Source organism: Pan paniscus, chromosome 13, assembly GCF_029289425.2.
Source record: "Pan paniscus chromosome 13, NHGRI_mPanPan1-v2.0_pri, whole genome shotgun sequence".
Taxonomy (NCBI): Eukaryota; Metazoa; Chordata; class Mammalia; order Primates; family Hominidae; genus Pan; species Pan paniscus.
Window position 1 is genome coordinate 84,325,674 of NC_073262.2, and position 18,980 is coordinate 84,344,653.

Consider the following 18,980-nt stretch of genomic DNA (forward strand, 5'->3'; position numbering starts at 1 on the left):
TCACTTTCAATACTATTTTATTGCAACTGGATGAATGTTTTCTAAATTGTGCATTACACCATAATATACAGGATTACAAACAAAATTACAGTACAGATCGATTCCAGTGGTACCAGCATCACATCTCAAACAGCACTTATTCTGGACTGCATTTTACATGCAATAGCTATTGTTCTAATTATGAATTAAATGGTTTGAATTTATTTAAGCTACTGTACTAATTGACTACTATAGATATAAATCCCAACATTAACAACCTGATTAGATTTAGGCTCAGATTTATTACATGAATATATGACAAACCACCATTTTTGTGACTATGTATAAAATCATGCATTTATATTTTCTGGAAACATCAATAGCTTCAGATTCTCTGTAAAATCATGGAATGCAAAGGAGTAAAAGACTAAAAAGTAACAGTGCAAATTGTATGTGATAGTCAAGCAGCTTTTGATTTAAAGAAGGGTATGTTGGCATTTATTTATAATATGTATATACAAGCTTGTGCAAGTAATATGTTGAATTGATATGTTTTGATAGGGAATGTATCTCTTAATTTTTTCTTCTCTTGAAAATTATGATTCTGGTTTTTATTTTAGGGAGAGGGAAAGACTTTAAAGTGAAATGAATTGCTCAAATTGTGCAATTTTTTTTTTTTTTTACAATTGGAGAGGAAAGAAGTGCTAAGGCAACACAATAACTTTCTAAGCACTTTTCTGCTGGTTTAAATTAGTTAAATTATTTTGTATAAATTAGATATAATTCTACTTTTCTGATATGTATAAAAATTGATGAAGCTGCATGGTTTTAAAATAGGAAATCCACATTATAAAAAGTCATTAAAAATTCTGTACAAAATCACAACAAAATAATTCAGCATGGGAAAGGTAACAAGTAGTAAAATGCTGGTTGAAAAATATATATTTATATATATTTTAATTGGCCCATTACTAGTTTAAAAATTGCATAGATCCTAATTATTGCTTGTGATTTTGTTATCCCGATCAGATAATTAATATGATCTGAATACAGCTACACCAAATTCGTGGTGTATTTTTTTAACTTTACTGTATTATTTTTTTTAAATAGAAGAGCTATAGAAAATAATACATAAGGTGAACAGGAACTTTGATCCCCTGTTTCTTCCAAAGGCAGTAATGACAATAAATACATATATCACTTGAAGCTTGGAGTATTTGCACTTTGCAGCAGTAGTACCCAAAGGGCTGCCTTTTGTAAACACGACAGTCACTGTAAGCACAGTGGGTTCGTTTCCCGGAAATGGTGAAACTGGCGTGCCTCTAATCATGAAAGATGGCATTGAGCTGGGCACTCATGACTCGCTCATGATGTGAATGGCTATCGAAGGACATAATATTGTCTATGGGGATCTCGCAGCGAGGGGCAGCGGTGCCTGAGAAGATTGATCCGTGGCTTTGGGCCCCTGCCAGGGTCGCTGCAGGATAGTGCATGGTAAAGGCATAATTTTTCTCAAACTCGGCGGACGGTTCGTGTTTGAAAGAGAAGTTGCCATTGATGCTGAGCGGCGGGCTGAGCGGTCCATCAAAGGAAGGGCTGGTGCAATCAGTCAGAGGGCTTTCAAAGAAGGGCTCCAGCGCTGCGCTGTAGGCGTGCGGCGGCGGCTTAACGTGGAAGACATGGGAGCTGTCCATGGTACCGTAAGGCGGACTGGGCAGCCCAGGCGACTGGTAGGAGTAGGGGTGTACAGGGAAGGAAGCGCTGGCCGTCGGCAGATGCGGGGGCATGTCCTGGTTCTGCTCAGGCAGAAAAGTCCGAGGATTGAGTTGCAGGCAGCCCGCAACCAGGTTGGTGGTGGGTTGGGATAAGCCCTTGCAAAGCGTCTGAACGAAGGAGACCAGGTCTGGGCTTTTGCCTGAGCGCAGGATCTCCGACAGAGCCCAGATGTAGTTCTTGGCCAAGCGCAGAGTCTCGATTTTGGACAGCTTCTGCGTCTTAGAATAGCAAGGCACCACCTTGCGCAGGTTGTCTAGCGCCGCGTTCAGTCCGTGCATGCGGTTCCGCTCCCGGGCGTTAGCCTTCATGCGTCTCAATTTAAAACGCTCCAGGCGAGCCTTGGTCATCTTCTTCTTTTTGGGGCCGCGTCTCTTGGGCTTTTGATCGTCATCCTCCTCTTCCTCTTCTTCCTCCTCTTCCAGGTCCTCATCTTCGTCCTCCTCCTCTCCCCCGTTCCTCAGTGAGTCCTCCTCTGCGTTCATGGCTTCGAGGTCGTCCTCCTTCTTGTCTGCCTCGTGCTCCTCGTCCTGAGAACTGAGACACTCGTCTGTCCAGCTTGGAGGACCTTGGGGCTGAGGCTCGCCCATCAGCCCACTCTCGCTGTACGATTTGGTCATGTTTCGATTTCCTACATTCAACAGGGGAGAGGCAAACAGAAAGAAAGGCAGAAAAACGCTATATTCAAAAGCCAGATACGCCTTCAGCTTCCACTCCCTAAACCTGTACAAATGCTTGCGAAAAGTACCTGCCCATTACAAAATGAATGCCTCTGAGAAAAAGTTAAATGCAGTGTTTTATAATGGCGCGTGCGTGTGCCCCGCTAGTACGTAGGAGTGAGGACAGGACTGGGGGAGGGCAGTGAATATGTATGTGTACACCACTCACGCATATGTGTTTGTATCCTAGTGATTAACTTAAATGTGTTTATGGTGGTTGCCCGACAGGATAATGTGTGTGGAAATGACTGTACATTTCAGCGACTTCATGTTTATCCAAATGTGTTCAAAGTCACTCACAACTCCATAAAAAAAAAAAAGCTGTAAAATCACACATTCTACTTCCATTTCTGTCCTGGCTTCCAGATACTTAGCGATTTAAGTTGAACAGCCATTGCGTAATTTACTAATACTGGCAGCGATTTTTAAGAAGATTACATCGACGGGATACTGAAAAGCAAATGCAGAAAGGAGGAAAAATAGTTTCCACCAAATTGTTTCACCATCAATGTAACATTTGGCAACAAAAGTGGACAGGGTCTTCCACCCCTCCCTCGCCTTTCTTTTCTTGCCTTCCATGTCTGGCCCACCGCTAAATTTCCACCTTGTACAAAAGCGCTAGCTGCAGGGCGAGGGCTGGGGGCGCGGCGCAGAGCGCTCTCCCACGCGCCGGGGATCAGGTGCGGAAGGCTCCTCTCTAATAAACAGCCCATTGAAAGGGCCGCCCGCTCTTTATTGGGGCTTTTCAAAGTTCGCCTCAAACCTCCCTTTAAAAGATTGAGTAATTATAATGGTCAGCGATTGGCAACCGCGAAGTTGCCGCTTCTAGTAAGGAAAATAAAAAGCCTTTAGTAAAACAACTGAATTTCTGGCTCCAGTAGTGGCTGCTGGGGACTTGGCCGCCTCTGGAGCGGTAACAGGTAGCAGGAGTGAGTCCCTCTCCCTTTCTCCACTTTCCCCCCTCTCAACTAAACTATCTCTGAACCTGATTTATTTTCCATGATGTGAATACTCAAGGTATCCATGTCCCTTTCATTCACTGAAAACACAGTTTGACACTCCCAATGTGCGTAAAATACATGAACACAAAATATATATTGATAACATAGATTTTTTTTCTTACTGTAAGAAGTGAGAAAGTGAAGTCATTATTGCTTTTGGGACTTTAAAGTCAGCACTAGCAGATAATCATAGTTACCGTGCATTCTTTTAAAAAATCCAAGAAGCTCCTATGCTATCCACAAAAGAAACCCAAATTTTTAAAATTTAAATTAGAAAGCCTGCAGGGGGTACTTGAGTGACACGACTCATTATGTGTGAGTACTTATGGGCAATTATGGAGGGGGATGCTGGTCTCAATACACATACACACTCTCGCAAACGCACACATACAGAATATGTAGGTGCATCAGTCTTCAGTTATTGCTTCTATTCTGGGGCAAAAAAAATGAAAGAACTGTAATTACCTTTGTTGTTAGTAGGTCCTGAGCAGTGATAGTCTCATAACCCTGGGGCCTCCGGACGCCGTGCCTCCTGCGTGGGCGAATTCCTCGTGTCCTGGCCGCGCGGGCGCTCAGGTTATATAGCCCAGTTAGTGATGCTAAGCGCGGGCGGGGCCGCTAGCTGAGGGGCTAGCAGGTCTATGCGCCTGACGCCTGCGCACGCGTCCAGGCTGTGCGCTCCCCGTTCTCCCCTCCTCCCCACTTCTCCCCACGCCTTGCTCGTCTCCCGCCCTCCTCCGACAACCGCTCCCCTCACCCTCCACCCCTACCCCCGCCCCTTCTCCTTCCTCCCCGGCATGCGCCATATGGTCTTCCCGGTCCAGCCAAGAGCCTGGAACCACGTGACCTGCCCATTTGTATGCCGCGGAGCGCTCCATTCCGGCCCCTTTGTGGCCAGAAGAAAGTGGCCCATCTGTCGCCAGTTAGAGACTCCGCGGACCTGTTTTTACCCGCAGGAGAGATTAACCCTTTCAGGCAGCAGAAGGGACGGGGATAGAGGGAGGAGGGGATTTGAGGGAAGGAAGGGAAAAGCTAATGTTAACTAGGTCTAGATCAGAGCGAGTGGCCTGCTTTCGCGCCGGAAGTAGGACAGAGGTGAAAGAGGCAGAAGCGGGGAGACTGAGGCACGCAGTGAAGAGTCCTCTCTCCTTTCGATTTCTTGTCCTGACACTGGCATCCAGAGCAGCATGACTCCTTGCCCTCTCTGAAAGGCCCATCCCTTGGCTTCTTCTCCTTGGCAGACGCTTTGATCATTGGCGCCAAAGGATGGCTTCTCCTAATCTCCGTCGGCCCCTCTAAGCAAACATATATGCCATATAAAAGCGGCTTCATCTGTAAATGCAGCGTTGAGATTAGTTCCCCAACCTCCCTAACCGGATCGTCCTCTCCCAGTTCCTTCAGCACAGAAAAGTTGTACCTGCCATTCTATCCCTACCATACGTGCAATTCTTCATGTCCTGACCTTCAGCTACGACTGTTCCTCCAGACCCTCTCACTACGTCAGTCCCCACCTCCATCCCCAGGATCTTGTCCTCAAAGCGAGCTAGTTCTCGCGAGGAGGCCTTGGTTCCATTGGCCTTTGCGCTCTCTTATGTGGGAGCTGGGGACTTCTTTGACGGTTGGATTCTGCCTTTTAACCATGGCCACTGGGTTGCTGGAAAGGGCACCCTTACTCAGCCAGTCCAGGGACGCTTCTGGTTCCCTGGCCAGCCCGCCCTGCACGGCCTCGGCTCTCTAGTCCAGGCATTGACCACAAGTACGGTGGTGGACACCTCGCCACAGCCGGACCTGCGCTCTTGCTCCCCTCAGTCTCAGGTCTGTATAAGATACTTGATTCCGACAAGCGTTTTCAAAGAGAAGATGCAATGGGCCTGTGCTGAACGGATCTTTCCGATCTCTTTCTAGAAACGCCTTTAGCACAACCCCGGGAAGGATTAATGGCTGGGAACTCCTCCAGACTTCAAAGCCTCTGATTTGAAACTCCCACCTTGAAGGTCAAGCAAAGACCACAGAAATTCTCGACCAGTTCTGAAGGAGCCATATTGTTGCCTAAATAGCAATTCTTTACTCTTTTCGAACAAAGGTTTTCCAGAATAATAGATTTTAAAAAGAAAGAAAGAAACTGGCCTGTCTACTCGTTCTTTCCCAGCTTTGCCTCTAATCCTTCATTAACTAACTCCTTACCCCCTCCCAGACCTGAAACCCTCTGCAATAAATACCTCTTACGTGAATTACTTATTTAAAGGCAATTGCACTAAACATCCCTCGAGTTTGCAAACAGTGTCAGGGTTGAGAGGCTGGATTGGGGTGCATCTGGGAGAGGGTGGGGACGGGAGGAGAGAGGAGGGGTAGAGAAAGAGGGTCCTAGCCAGATCCCCGGTGTTTGAAGGTAGCAGGTGCAGCCTTCCCTGCACAGTACTAATCTAAAAGGGGAAGAAAATAGTTGTGCCACGGAAGCGTGGCGTGAATCGTTGTGGGGTTCCGGAGTTTTGCTTGCTTTTCTACATTCACTTGGCTGACAAAGCGCATAGGGGAGGATAAAATAATTCACCCAGGAGCCTGGGCCCAGGATTTACCCCTGTACTGTCTGTATCTTCAGTGTTGGGCTAAAACTCGAGGGCGTCGGAGTACTAGCCCTTAGAAGATAGTACACAGCCCGAGGTCCGAGGACGTTTGCGGCAGGGCCAGGTTAAGTACTGCCCCTCACCCGGCAGCTGCCCCGACTGGCAGCACACTATGCCGCAGGCATATGCAACTCGTGCCTAGGCTCTCATTTTTCCAACTTTGGGGAGTTCCGGAGGAGAACTGGGGACGGAGTGGGATAAAGGACTCCAGCTAGCTTCGAGGTCAGGGGTAGCCTAGAAGTCCCTCTGCTAAATCCTTGTCCTCACCCCCAGAAAGCAGAAACCTCCAGTTCGAGACATCCTGTGCAATACAGGAGAATTATGGTGGAGTCAGATGTTCTTGAGCAAGAGGGACGCCCGAGTGTTTTGCCAGACGGAGACTCAAATGCGTAAAGTGCGGGAATTACTAGTCTGTTTCCTCCCTCTACCCTTGATAAATTCATCTCTAATCCCACTGCGCGTTGTTCGCTCAGGCCTGGGGATTTGTACAAAGGAAAGGCCACTCCAGGATGTTTCAGAGACAGGGCTGAGGTTGGGTCTCACGGTGGCTGTCCTTGGGCTTCCCATCCCGCAGCGCTCCGATGTGACCCTCCTCTGCGCGGAAAATTTCGACCCGGGGCGCCGGCATCGCGACGCTCAGCCAGTGCCCGCGAGGCTCCCAGGAGATGCGGGGTAGTAAGGCCCTAAAGGGAGGAGCCTGGACACGGCCTGGATTGAGGTGCGTTTTGTTTGGGGTTGAAGGCGCGAGAAATTGGGGCGAGAGAAGAGAGTCAGCCGGATCCCGGAGAGGACAGAGCTGAAGGCGCGGCGGGGCTTAGTGCTGAGGACCTTCTCCGCGGCCCCGCTCCTCCTCCTTATCTTCTTCTCTTTGGACTTGTTTGGACGGTTGCACACTTTTCCCCCTCCTGATTCCCTAAGTTTTTTCTCTCTCCCCTCGCTGCCCGTTAGCTGTACTCCCCCAGCTCCCGTCCCTACTGGGCGCTGCAGGCTACCCAGCGGCACGCGAACTGCACGCGCGGACAACAAAAGCCTCTTTCATGACTCACTGCCCTCGAGCAATGCCCCAAATCTGCCGCCTCCCGGGTCTCCGCTCTGAGCGCGCGGCGCGGGCCGGGCGTCCCGGCCGTTACAGCGGCAGCCGGAGCGCCCGCGGGAAGGGGGGCGGGAGGAGGCGTGTGGCCAGGGGTGGGGAGAGGGGAGTGTGGCCTGGGCCGGGCGGAGGGGAAGGGGGAGGCGTGTGGGGGGATGGGGGTGGGGAAGGGATGGAGGCGTGTGGCCCGGACGTAGGGGGTGGGAAGCGTGTGGCTGGAGGCGAAAGCGGGGGGCGGGAGGTGGGGGGCGAAGCATTCACAGGGCCAAGATAAAGAGCAGGGGCCGGGCCGGCGTCCCTGGCGGTGACCTGTTTCTCAGGGAAACAGATGCTCGCTCTTGCAAAGGGAGGTTTGCGTTCAATGAAAGGATCAAGTGTGGCCAGGGCAGCCCGGTCGACCTCGAGAGGTTTCCGCGTCCTCTCCCCGCCCTGCCTAGGAGGGGGGTGTCGGGGCCTGGGCGCGGGAGAGTGGGGTGAGGGGGCCGGGTGGCTGAGGGGCCCGCGAGACCATGGGGCTCAGGGGCCGCAGGAACGGAGGGCTGAGAGCTGCAGGTCCTGCACAGGCTGGGTAGCTCGGAGGCTCTTGAGAGCTTCGGGGGATGAAGGGGGGTTGATGCGGGTTCTGACCAGACCGCCGACGCGGCGCCTCCGCCCCGGGGGAGGCAGTTGGGCTCCCGGGTCCTGGCCTGAGGCTGGAGCTGCCCAGGCTCGACAGGCAGGCGACCCGGGAGAGCCAAGAGCAACGAGAGACGCTATTAAAATGCCTCGCCGTCGCCCCGAGCGCAAAACCCATCCTCCCCAAATCTCCTGGGCTTGCGGCATAATCTTAATTAAGATAATTGATTCATATTGCACCTGCGAGAACGGAAAAAATTGATTTCAACCCCCAACCCCACAAATCGCTTAGAGCTATTGGATGGAGCACGACGCGACTGTGATTTAGGGAGTGATTTAGTGCCGGGCTTCCCCAGCTCGGTCTGCCTGGGCCTTTTTATTTATTATTTATGCCCTCCCGGTCCCGACGGGGCTTTGGTGGCTCCTTTCTCGGCTCCCACAGGCCTTGGAAGGACTTGTCTCTGATTCCCTGTCAGGATCCAGGGGCTTTCCTTAAACCATCCAACACTCAGAATCAACAACGTAAAATCAACTCAGTAGGAGTATCTTGGCAGTCGTAGGTCACGGGCACAATTGCTCAAGGCCTCGTGCGTCCGATGCCCTGTGTGTGCAAAAGTGTGTGATTGCACTTGAATGTACGTGTGTGAATCCGTGTGTGTGCAAGATTATGTGAATGTGTGCAAATCGTGTGTGCATATAAATGAGTGTGTGATTGTTAGTGTGTATGTGAACATATGAGTGTGTGCAGGTGTGTGTCAATGAATGTGAATGTGTATGTGAAAGTGGGCATAAGTGGATGGGTGTGAGAGTGTAAGTGTATGTCCACGGTCGCACCTGCTCTCGGGTAAGGAGCGTGAGCAGAGGGCGCACACCCGTTTCCCGGGGATCGAGGAACAGCTTGCTGTCCAAAGCGGATCGCAGGGCCAGGGAACTGACAAGCACACGCTATTTGCCAACCTTTGCCTTAATAGAAAGAAGCAAGCAAACAAAAATCCTCGGTAGCTGTGTGTAGCTTCAGGAGTGGAGAGCCGAGACACACCGACGGCGCCGGAGCGTCGCAAGAACAATGGTTGCTGCAGTGGGTTGGGAGAGAGGACCCGGACAAGTTCCTAAAGGCACGGGAGGAACGCGGGCAAACCAGGTTTAGGGCCCCAGGCGAATTGTGGAAGGAATGACTTCCTCAACCTATCAGCACCGTGGACAATTCCCACTCCAAAGGCCCTGACCTTCGGCCTACTAGATTCAGCAAAATCTCTCTTCCTCCCTTCCTTCCTCCTTTCCTTCCTCCCTTCCTCCTTTCCTTCCTGCCTTCCCTCCCTCCCCTTCCTCCTCCTTTCCTTCCTTTCCTCCCTCCCCTTCTTCCTCCTTTCTTTCCCTTCCTCCTTTCCACTCTTCCCTGTATGCTTTGTTTCAAAAACAAAAACAAACAGACGAACAAAAAACATGGGGCGCCATGACTGAGCTTTTAGTCAGAGACCTGTAAGTCTGCATCTAATTAGGCACATATTCACAGTAAGTTTCCTATAAAACTAGGTAGCCAGATTTAGGGGTAAGGAAAGAGCTTAAACTATAATTTGAGCTGGCTAGTCTGAAACAAAGACAGAAATCATAAATTGAATAGCTTTCAAAAAGATAGTCATTATTCTAATATTTGCACTTATTTGCCACACAGCTTCAAAACCAAAATGAATTTCTTGTTTACTGTCCATAGAAATAATAAAATATCTCTAAAAATGTTTTTGATTTTGCTTGTGTTTTATGGAGTATAAGTTTTATTGAAAATATAAAATCTTTTTCACCACCACTTTATCAACATTTCAGTTATTTCATACCGTAAACAATTTCTGGTAAATTCATGAAAAAATAAGCCAGCAGAAGTTAAATGGTATTATTCACTCAGATTCAGTGAGCCACACAATTAGCTAAATCATGCCAGATCTAAAATATTACATAATGAGTAGTCATAACTTATCCAACATATACTGGAAAAGTCTAGTAAAGACATAACTGAGAAGAGAAAGCTCCTTTGGTACTTTGAACATCTGAGAAATATATACACCATATCCCCCTCCCCCACCACACACTTATTGATGTAATTTTCAAAACATCATTATTATTAGTAAACAGAATCCTTATCAAGTATTATTCACACTTCACTGTAATGAGAAATATAATCATTTTTGATTAAAGAATTCATCCCTGGAGTCTCACCTTCTTTAAATAAAATGTCTTCTTTCCTTTATAACAAATGCATTTCACTCAAATTAAATATTGATAATTTGACCTTTTATGTCTTTAACTAATCAAAGGGGGAAAATTCCAAATGTAGATCTCGGAGTTTGGCCTTGGTGGGTCTTTCCGCTTGAGTAGGCACTGAGATTAAAGGAGTCAAACTTCCTCTTTCACTGCTCTCTCCTTGCACTAATTGCTTATGCAAAAAATGCAGATTTGTATTAATTAGTAACTCCACTGATTAGTTCTGTGGTATTTTCACATAATAAATCATGCTGCAGACATGAATTTTGGCACATCACCCAGTGGTGGCTCGGCTGCAATACGGGTTTCTTATTAAAATAAAATCTCTGACTAAATCTACCTTTCGGATGCAGGTACTGTGAGCAGCCACCTGCTGGGAGCACCTGCCATGGGAAATTACTTTCACTCAGTGACAAACTACTTTAGGGGCTCAAACAGAACAATTTGATTATGAGGTTAGGCTCTAATAATAAACAAATAGTTAAACACATACATACATACGTGACACAAATGTGTCTAAGCTTTAGACACATTTTGCAGACAATGATGTAACAACAGATAATTTACTTGTAATGGGACTAGATGTTTAAAAACAACTTCCCAAGTCATCAATAAATACCTCAGTCTGTTTTCCTCCTGTAACATCTTTGCTTATTTGTGAGATGGTCTGGTATTTTGAGACTCTCACACAACTCACCCTTATTGACTTTACCCACTCCCCAGGTAGGCAGGCTAGTTCTGGAAGGAAAAGAGCCACAAAAGTATCAAGGAGAGGAATATGAATGCCAACAGCCCTCCCAGAGGGAACTGGGCACCCCTGCCATCCTAGCATCAGATGAGAAGCTGTGAGGCCAGACACCTACAGTTGCGTGATGTGAGGCAAATTCTTCCTTTCCCATTGTTCACTATACAAACTTTTACACAACTTCTTCCTTTTGAAAAGTATTTAATTTGATAAAGCAGATTACAACCAATCTTGCCAAGACTATGAATTAGGCCCAGGTGTTTTCTGTGCTTTTTTAACCCTTTACATGCCCTTGTTTTCTAATCACTAGTGACGCCTTTCCAAGACCCCTCAGGTGCTCTCAGCACCTTTATGTTCTTTCTGTTACCTGCCAATCTATATCTGCTGCTTGTTGCAAGGAACCTGGAAATTTACGCATCTTAAGAGGTTGAGAATGACGCTGAATCTGATGCCTGTACCTGGGGAGGTTGCAGAATCACAAGGTACAAAGAAAAAAAATAAAAATATTGACATTCAGAGATTAATAAAGGCTAAGAGAGGTATATTTCAGACGGAGGCTGGGACATGACATTCTGTTCAGTCTGTGCTAACGCAGGTCACAGCCTCCATCTTCCTTCATGACTTGTCCTGAGGCAGGTGGGTATGTGGAGGCTGGGAATTGTGAAGCCTCTAGGGAGGCTCTCTCTCTCTCTCGACATCATTTACTAACCCTTTCAAACTTAGGTGGTGAAAGGAAGAGGTCATTTATTTTGTGATGTTTTTATTTATTTGTCTTTGATGTGGGCAATTATTTATTTATTTTGGATGGAATTTCGCTCTTGTTGCCCAGGCTGGAGTGCAATGGCACGATCTCGGCTCACCACAACCTCCACCTTCTGGGTTCAAGCAATTCTCCTGCCTCAGCCTCCCGAGTAGCTGGGATTACAGGCATGTGCCACCACGCCCGGCTAATTTTTGTATTTTTGGTAGAGACGGGGTTTCCCCATGTTGGTCAGGCTGGTCTCGAACTCCTGGCTCTGGTGATCCGCCCACCTCGGCCTCCCAAAGTGCTGGGATTACAGGCGTGAGCCGCCGCACCTGGCCTGGCAGTTTTTTAAAGAAGTTAACCCAAAAGTCAGGAAAGAACATAAAATTTAAAGCAGCTAAGTCAAATATGCTTTTTCTCCTTTGAATTTACCCTGGATCCTACTTCTTCTGGAATCACATGGACTAGATTAATAGTCTCTCATGAAAAACCAACAGACAAAAAACAAAACAAAAATAACAGTCCTAAATTTTTATGTTTGTCCACAATGCTAGTGTGGTAGACAATATGGAGAGCACCAGGGCTGAGCATAAGCAAAGGCTATAAAACTGATTCAGGTTTTCTTCAGAGAGCTTGTCTCCTCCTTCCCCTCCTTTCAGAAACTTCTGATTCACTGGGCAATAAGCGTATTAGCAAATCTATATTGAATGCCATTATGTGCCAGGCACTGTGCTGCTAGGTGCTAGGGGCACAGGAGTAAATAGACATTAGAGTCAGCTTTCTTGACGCTTTCTTTCTAGTGGGAGAGACGGATTTTAACGAGGTTTACTCACAAGTGAGTATGTACCTACCCAACTTGAAACAAGTGCAGGAGTACTCAATACCCAATCTCACTTCCTTCTTGCGTGCCTTTCTAGAGTAAACAGTCTGGAAAATTAAAACAAATAAATTAATTAAAAGTTTCCTACGTGTCCTAGTTGTGGTATACATTCTGCTAATCAGATGCATTAGACTTTTATTCAGAACCAGTTACTTGAGAGAGCCAGGAGACAGAAGATTTATTTGTCTGGCACAAATTCTAGTGCAAGGTATTAAAACCAGCAAGTGTGGTGACAGCTTTCTGATCAGGACTCAAGCAAAGGTGGAAGCTTTCTTAGCCTAGTTTTGTGGTATGGTTTTTGATACTCTTCCTGGAATCTCAGGCTAGAGTCTGTTTCTTCAAGCCTCCTAACACATTTCTTGTAAAGCTCTCCAGGTGATGAGGGACACTAAAGTTTGAAAACCCCTAATGGTTCTCAATAACACACCACACCTACCTTCTGATCTCTTACATCAAGGAGCAAAAACTGAGAATTATAATGACAACATTTGGGAAGATTTAAATAGCTCTAGCTACTCTGAATACTCAAGTTCCACTGAAAGCCTTCTTTTACAACATAAGCACTCCCTCCTGCCATATCAAATGAGGCTGATCTTGGTTTGCTTGAAGGTTCCTCTGACATACTCAACTTGCAAGAGGATGTAAATCCTCTTTATAACCCATTCCTTCCGCTTGCTATTGCTTCCAACCTGTGACTAATAGGGCTCAGGTAGGACAATAACAATTTTGTACCTAGAAGAAGGCTAATAAGTAATTGCAAGATTCTGTTCATTTTTATCGTGCTCAATGTGGGGGCAAATGTGCGGGTATAGATTTTGCAGATGCTAGCCTGGGGGGATAGAATATTACTTTAGATCAGGCTGAATTTCTGAATACTGTTGTAATTGTTATTAATTCTGGATTCAAAGTGCTGCTGAAACCCCTGAGTATAGTTTTCATTGTCTGCTCAGAAGGTTGAATAAAATATACATTCAAAGCTGACCTACATTGCATGAAGCTTAAATACCAAAAATTTCTCAATGTGATGTAGAAAAAGCAACCCAAAGTTTTAGACAGAAAAGGTTAGAGTCAATTCATTATAGGCAAACTTCTCACCTACCTCCTAACTATCCCCAACACATGTGCATTTCCTTGGGAGGGACAGCATCTTTGAAAAATCCCCTTCAGGCTGGGAAGGAAGGCGGACAATGTTACTATTAAATGGGATCCCTGATAGAAATTGGGATAATTGGTTTCTGGGATGACGGTCCAGGGGGCACACAAAAGAGTCAGAGACAAAGTGGGATTTTTACTACAACCCACAGTAATTGGAGTGATCTAACACATGAAAACCTGTGGCAGTGTCTTAACCTTTCATGGGATTCATATAATTGTATGAGGTCTGAATAATAATAACAATAATACATGGGATGATAAAACCTGATCAAGGCTTGTCGTGAATTACCATGATGTCATGATAGCTGCTCACTCAATTCTGAAACTTGAGTTTATTTCCAAACATTGAATATAGAGGAAGCCAGGTAACCTGAAGAAGGACCTTGTGATATCATCAGAAGTACTTCCTGTAAATCTTTCTCCCAGCCTTCTCCAGAAGTATCTTTGGTTATTTACCATGGTAACTGTGTAGTGGGAGATGGGAAATAGCCAGATCTTTCAGGGAGTATTGGCTCCTGAATATAAATGAACACGATGCAGAATGTCACTATGATGTATCTGGCAGAATCTGGGATACATGCAGTTTAGGTGACAATTGGATTTGCGGGCCTAATTCTGTCACAATGGCACTTATAGGTCTGTAAAAGCATCCTGTGATTGTTTCCACATTTCCTTCATATAGAGATGAGTGAATGTCCATGCTTCCTTTCTGACCCCCAAAATGAGGGTCATTATGGGAGAAAAAGTCAAATCTTGAGCTTCCTCTTCTTACCAAAAGTACAACTGCACACTGGGGGAATTGCAGAGATTGATCAGCATCAAAGATTTGAAAGACATCCAGTGATATGACAGTAGCCACTAGTTATCCCCCGGTAGCTGTACTCTCTTTTTCTCTCACAGAAAGAATATCTCCAAATTTTACCTAGGGTAACAGCCATTCTGAAAAAAGACTACATTTCCTGTCACATTGCAGCTGCATATGACCATGTGACTAAGTTTTGGCCAATGGGATGTGAGTGACAGTGATGAGAACAACTCCTGGATCTTGTCATTAAAATAAAGTGATGTGTCTATCCCTTCTTCTTTCTCCTTTGTGCTGGCTGAAATGCAGACCCAAGGCACCACCATAGAGACAATGTGGCAATAAGATAGAAGGAATTGGGTCATTGGTAGCATAACCATACTAGCTCTAGTCTGCTTACACAAGGACTTTCATTTGAATGAGAAAGAAATTTTTATTTTGTTTATGCTGTATCATTGCGAATCTCTCTCCAGCAACTGAATTCATATGCTAACAAACATAGGTAGTGATCCCTGTCACATCTCCATTATAGAACCCCTTTCCTTGCCTTGTGCAGATGAGAATCTTTAAGAATGTCAGTAGAATTATTGTAAACTTATTCTTGGCCCACTGCAACCTCCACCTTCCAGGCTCAAGAGATTCTCCTGCCTCAGTCTCCAGAGTAGCTGGGATTACAGGCACCCAACACCATGCCCAGCTATTTTTTTTTTTTTAATTTTTAGTAGAGATGGGGTTTCACTATGTTGGCCAGGCTGGTTTTGAACTCCTGACCTCAAGTGATCTGCACACCCCGGCCTCACAATCAAGTAGTGATTTTTCAATGCAGATGCTATTCCACATGATATCTTTTAGTTGAGTAAATCAACACAATCCTGACACATGACATTCAGCGTTTGTTCTGGCAATTTTTTTTTTATAAGAGGAAAAGGGTCTCACTATGTTGCCCAGGCTGTCTCGAACTCCTGGCCTCAAGCAATCCTCCTGCCCTGAGTAGCTGGGATTACAGGCTTGAGCCATAATGCCAAACTAAAAACTTTTTGAAAAATCCCAATAAGTAAAGAGCACAAGAAGTAGCTTGCTTTGAGATATTCTATTTCAGGTATACCAACTCTTTCACTCCTTGTAATATAGGAAGTGGCAGACACCCTAATTGCATCAAAAAGGTGCGTGATTGACAGAGAATGAGGAGTAAATCCAAGAAAAATTTAGGGTCCTGATATCTCAGTGAAAATATGGGGGATCAAATGAAATGGGGCAAACTGAGATTCTTCCAAAATAAAAAGCAATTTACTTCACTTTGCACCATCTATGACTAATATATTTTGCAGAGTTTTCATCCCAAGATTATTAAATTAGATTAAATTAATTTAATTGAAGAGAAAGGGAAGCTAAATAAAGTCACTGTTCTTATCCATATCTAACTTTTGATTTTTTTTTGGTGGTTATAAACAGCCTGGACAAATGGCTTGAAATATGAAAGACCTAGTACTCTTCACAGTTTGAATAAATTCTATACAGTGTGGGATAGGAAAGCCACAAATGATTTGCAATGTGAAGAAAACTTATTGTATAGATAGTTAGGAGATAACTTTAAAAATGTGAAATAAGGAAGTCAAAGATGCAAGGAAGAAATGTGCATGGTTAAATAAAATGAGAAACTAGAAGAATAAAATGAGTAAAATTATTTATATGTAAGGTTTTTGAAAAAGAATCTTCACAAATTTCCCATGGAAATGTAAACTGGTATGGCCATTGTAGAAACATTCACATGGTTTCTCAAAACGTGGGAGTTAACATATGACTGAGCAATTTTACTCCTAGGTATATCCCTAAGAATAGGGAAGAAATATCCCTAAGAAACTGGAAAATATATTATTGTAAAAACTTGTACACAAATGTTCATAGCAACATTATTTGTAATAGTTCAAAAGTAGAAACAAGCCAAGTATCTATCATCTGATAAATGGATAACAAATTTGGTATATCCATACAATAGAATATTATTCAGCTATAAAAATAATAAATGTTACAACAAAAACAATCACTGGAGACACTATGCTAAGTGAAATAAGCCAATCACAAAAGGACAAATACTGTATTATTCTACTTATATGAGGTATCTAGAGTAGTTACAGTCATAGAGACAGAATGCAGTTTAGTGATTTCCAGGGACTGGAAGGAGGGAAGAATGGAGAGTAAACAGCTAGTGGGTAATGGGTTTCTTTCCAGGGTGATGAAAATATTCTGGAATTAGATAATGGTAATGGTTGCTCAACTCTATAAGTATACTAAAAACCACTGAATTGTATACTTCAAAATGGTGAATCTTATGGAATGTTAATTAGAGCTCATTTTTAAAAAATGAGTGGGAAATGCAATTGCAATATGTCTTCTCTTACCTTGTATGACACCATATGCTCTTGTTTTCTCTTTACCTCTTCGACCACTCTTTATGAGTTACTGTGCAGATTTCTCTTTTGCTCATCCCTTAAATCTTTGGTTTTCCTCAGGGTTCTCTCCTAGGCTTTCTTCTGTTTTCTTCTTACACAATCTCTGCATTAGTTAGTAAGGCAGTTAATGCTTTGAACAATTTTCATATGCACAAATTTCATTTATTACTGTTCAGTTAAATGACACTAGACCCCACATGGTTTAAATTTCAGTTACGCAGTGTATTAATTGTGAGTAACTGCTTAACGTATAAGCTTCACTGCTAGCTCTTTAGTACACGAATCTCTATGTAAATAACAGACATATATCATGGTCAGTGACCAATCACACCAGTTGTTTCAAATTCTGTTAGTGATTGGTCACTGCTCATCTGTTATTTAGTTTATGCACAGACAGCAAAGCCTTAGTTGGGTGGCCTCCTTCTTTCCTAGTATTAAACCCATATGACATTAAAGAAATGAATATTAGAGAAAAGTGACCAACAGCAATTAAAGTGCAGCAAATAAATTAAAAACGATAATGCTGGAAGTGAAATTGAATGTGATGAGGAGATTTGAAAATGGAGACAGCAAAGTAAAGACAGGATGAGACCTAGGCCTGCCTGAAGCTAGTGAACAAATGATGTTGAAGAAGTCAGATCATTCAAAAACAAGGTAATGTAGCTTCAACATTGTTTAGTTTAAGTTGCACTCAGAACAGAAAGCTGCTTAGGGTAAAAATGGAGCATTTACTTCTACTTAGGATTGAACAGTGTAGTGAAAACAAAAACCCAATCAGCTTAACAACTATCATGCAGGCCAAACTCTGAAGTCAGGTGCTGCATTGAAAGGAATGAGTAATTACAAGGAGACCGAAGATAAATGTTTCCCTGACAGTGAAGGCAGATTTTAGTGTTTTAGAAACTGGCATGACTTCACAGTGTTTGAATTGAACATTAATGGGATTTTAGAAGAAATAGCTGACTGGGAATGTTGACACTTGCTATTCAAAAGACTCTAGGCTGGCAGCCACAGGAACTTCATTAAGGCAAATGTATAGACTTAAAAGAGTAAAGTGGTTGTGACAAAAAGGATGACAATATCCCAGAGGAAGTAACCACAGTAAAGAAAAACAGGCGGGCCGTAGGAGGAAGATGGCGGTGGGGTCGCGCGTTACCCGGGAGGAGATTAAGACGGAGCCAGAGAACCCGATCAACCGTGAGAAAACATGCCTGCTGCTGCTGCGCATCTTCACCACCAATAATGGCCACCACCACCGAACGGACGAGTTTTCCCGGGGAAACGTACAGTCCAGAGAGTTGCAGATCTACGCTTGGATGGGTGCAACCCTGAAAGAACTGACAAGCTTGGTAAAAGAAGTCTACCCAGAAGCTAGAAAGAAGGGCACTCTCTTCAATTTTGCAGTCGTTTTTACAGATGTTAAAAGACCTGGCTATCGAGTTAAGGAAGTTGGTAGCACCAAGTCTGGCAGAAAGGGGACTGATGATTCCATGACCCTGCCGTCGCAGAAGTTCCAGGTAGATTACTTGGACATAGCAATTACCCCTCCACATCGGGCACCACCTCCGTCAGGGCACATGAGACCACATTAAATTCTATTTACTATTTCTTGTATTTATTTTTTGGTCAGTTATGTAAAATAAACTTACTCTTTTTCCTCCCCAGATTATTGTCATTAATTAAGCCTTTGAATTCTAAGCAAATTATAATCCATCCTCTATTTAGGAATTAGATTTGGATATGCTATTGTATAATTACTAATACAAAGTCCATATGTTTCAAGCCTTTTTGTAAAATATGAAGAAAGTGCTCTTAGCATTCTATGTAAAACTGTACTGTTAAATATATGTGTGTAATAAAAAAAGCAACAGAAAAACAGACAAAAACCCTTCAAATTAAAGGAAATCTCAGAGATATTTTACAGCATTGAAAGGGCAAAAGGTAAAATGTTGGAAGGTGATCCAAACTTATAAAGGAGTGTAATAATTCACTAAGACAGAAAAAATGCTTGTCCAAACTACTTCTGATACACTTTTACAAAGAAATACATTTGAACGCTTAATTATCTAATAAATTTTAGTATACTAAATAAATATTAGTTTTATAAGTTTTTAGTTTCTCAAAATAAGAGTCTTCTTTAATATTT

General features: G+C 44.2%; 2 protein-coding genes across 2 annotated transcripts; one reads left to right on the forward strand and one right to left on the reverse strand.

Moving 5' to 3' along the window:
- Window positions 1-4,285, reverse strand: NEUROD1 (neuronal differentiation 1). Its single transcript, XM_003823545.6, has 2 exons — window positions 3,938-4,285; window positions 1-2,383 (listed from the first exon to the last, which is right to left on the reverse strand). The coding sequence occupies exon 2, from the start codon at window positions 2,370-2,372 to the stop codon at window positions 1,302-1,304; it is 1,071 nt and encodes a 356-aa protein (XP_003823593.1). The 5' UTR covers window positions 2,373-2,383; window positions 3,938-4,285; the 3' UTR covers window positions 1-1,301.
- A 13,661-nt stretch (window positions 4,286-17,946) lies between these two features.
- On the forward strand, window positions 17,947-18,440 carry LOC100973107 (histone deacetylase complex subunit SAP18-like). The gene has a single exon (XM_034953845.3). It carries the CDS (start codon window positions 17,968-17,970, stop codon window positions 18,424-18,426), a length of 459 nt encoding a protein of 152 aa, XP_034809736.2. The 5' UTR covers window positions 17,947-17,967; the 3' UTR covers window positions 18,427-18,440.
- The last annotated feature ends 540 nt before the right edge of the window (window positions 18,441-18,980 follow it).

Bases quoted from the DNA above. Each gene is read 5' to 3' on its own strand.
- NEUROD1 (XM_003823545.6), bottom strand. From the start codon at position 2,372: ATGACCAAATCGTACAGCGAGAGTGGGCTGATGGGCGAGCCTCAGCCC.
- LOC100973107 (XM_034953845.3), top strand. From the start codon at position 17,968: ATGGCGGTGGGGTCGCGCGTTACCCGGGAGGAGATTAAGACGGAGCCA.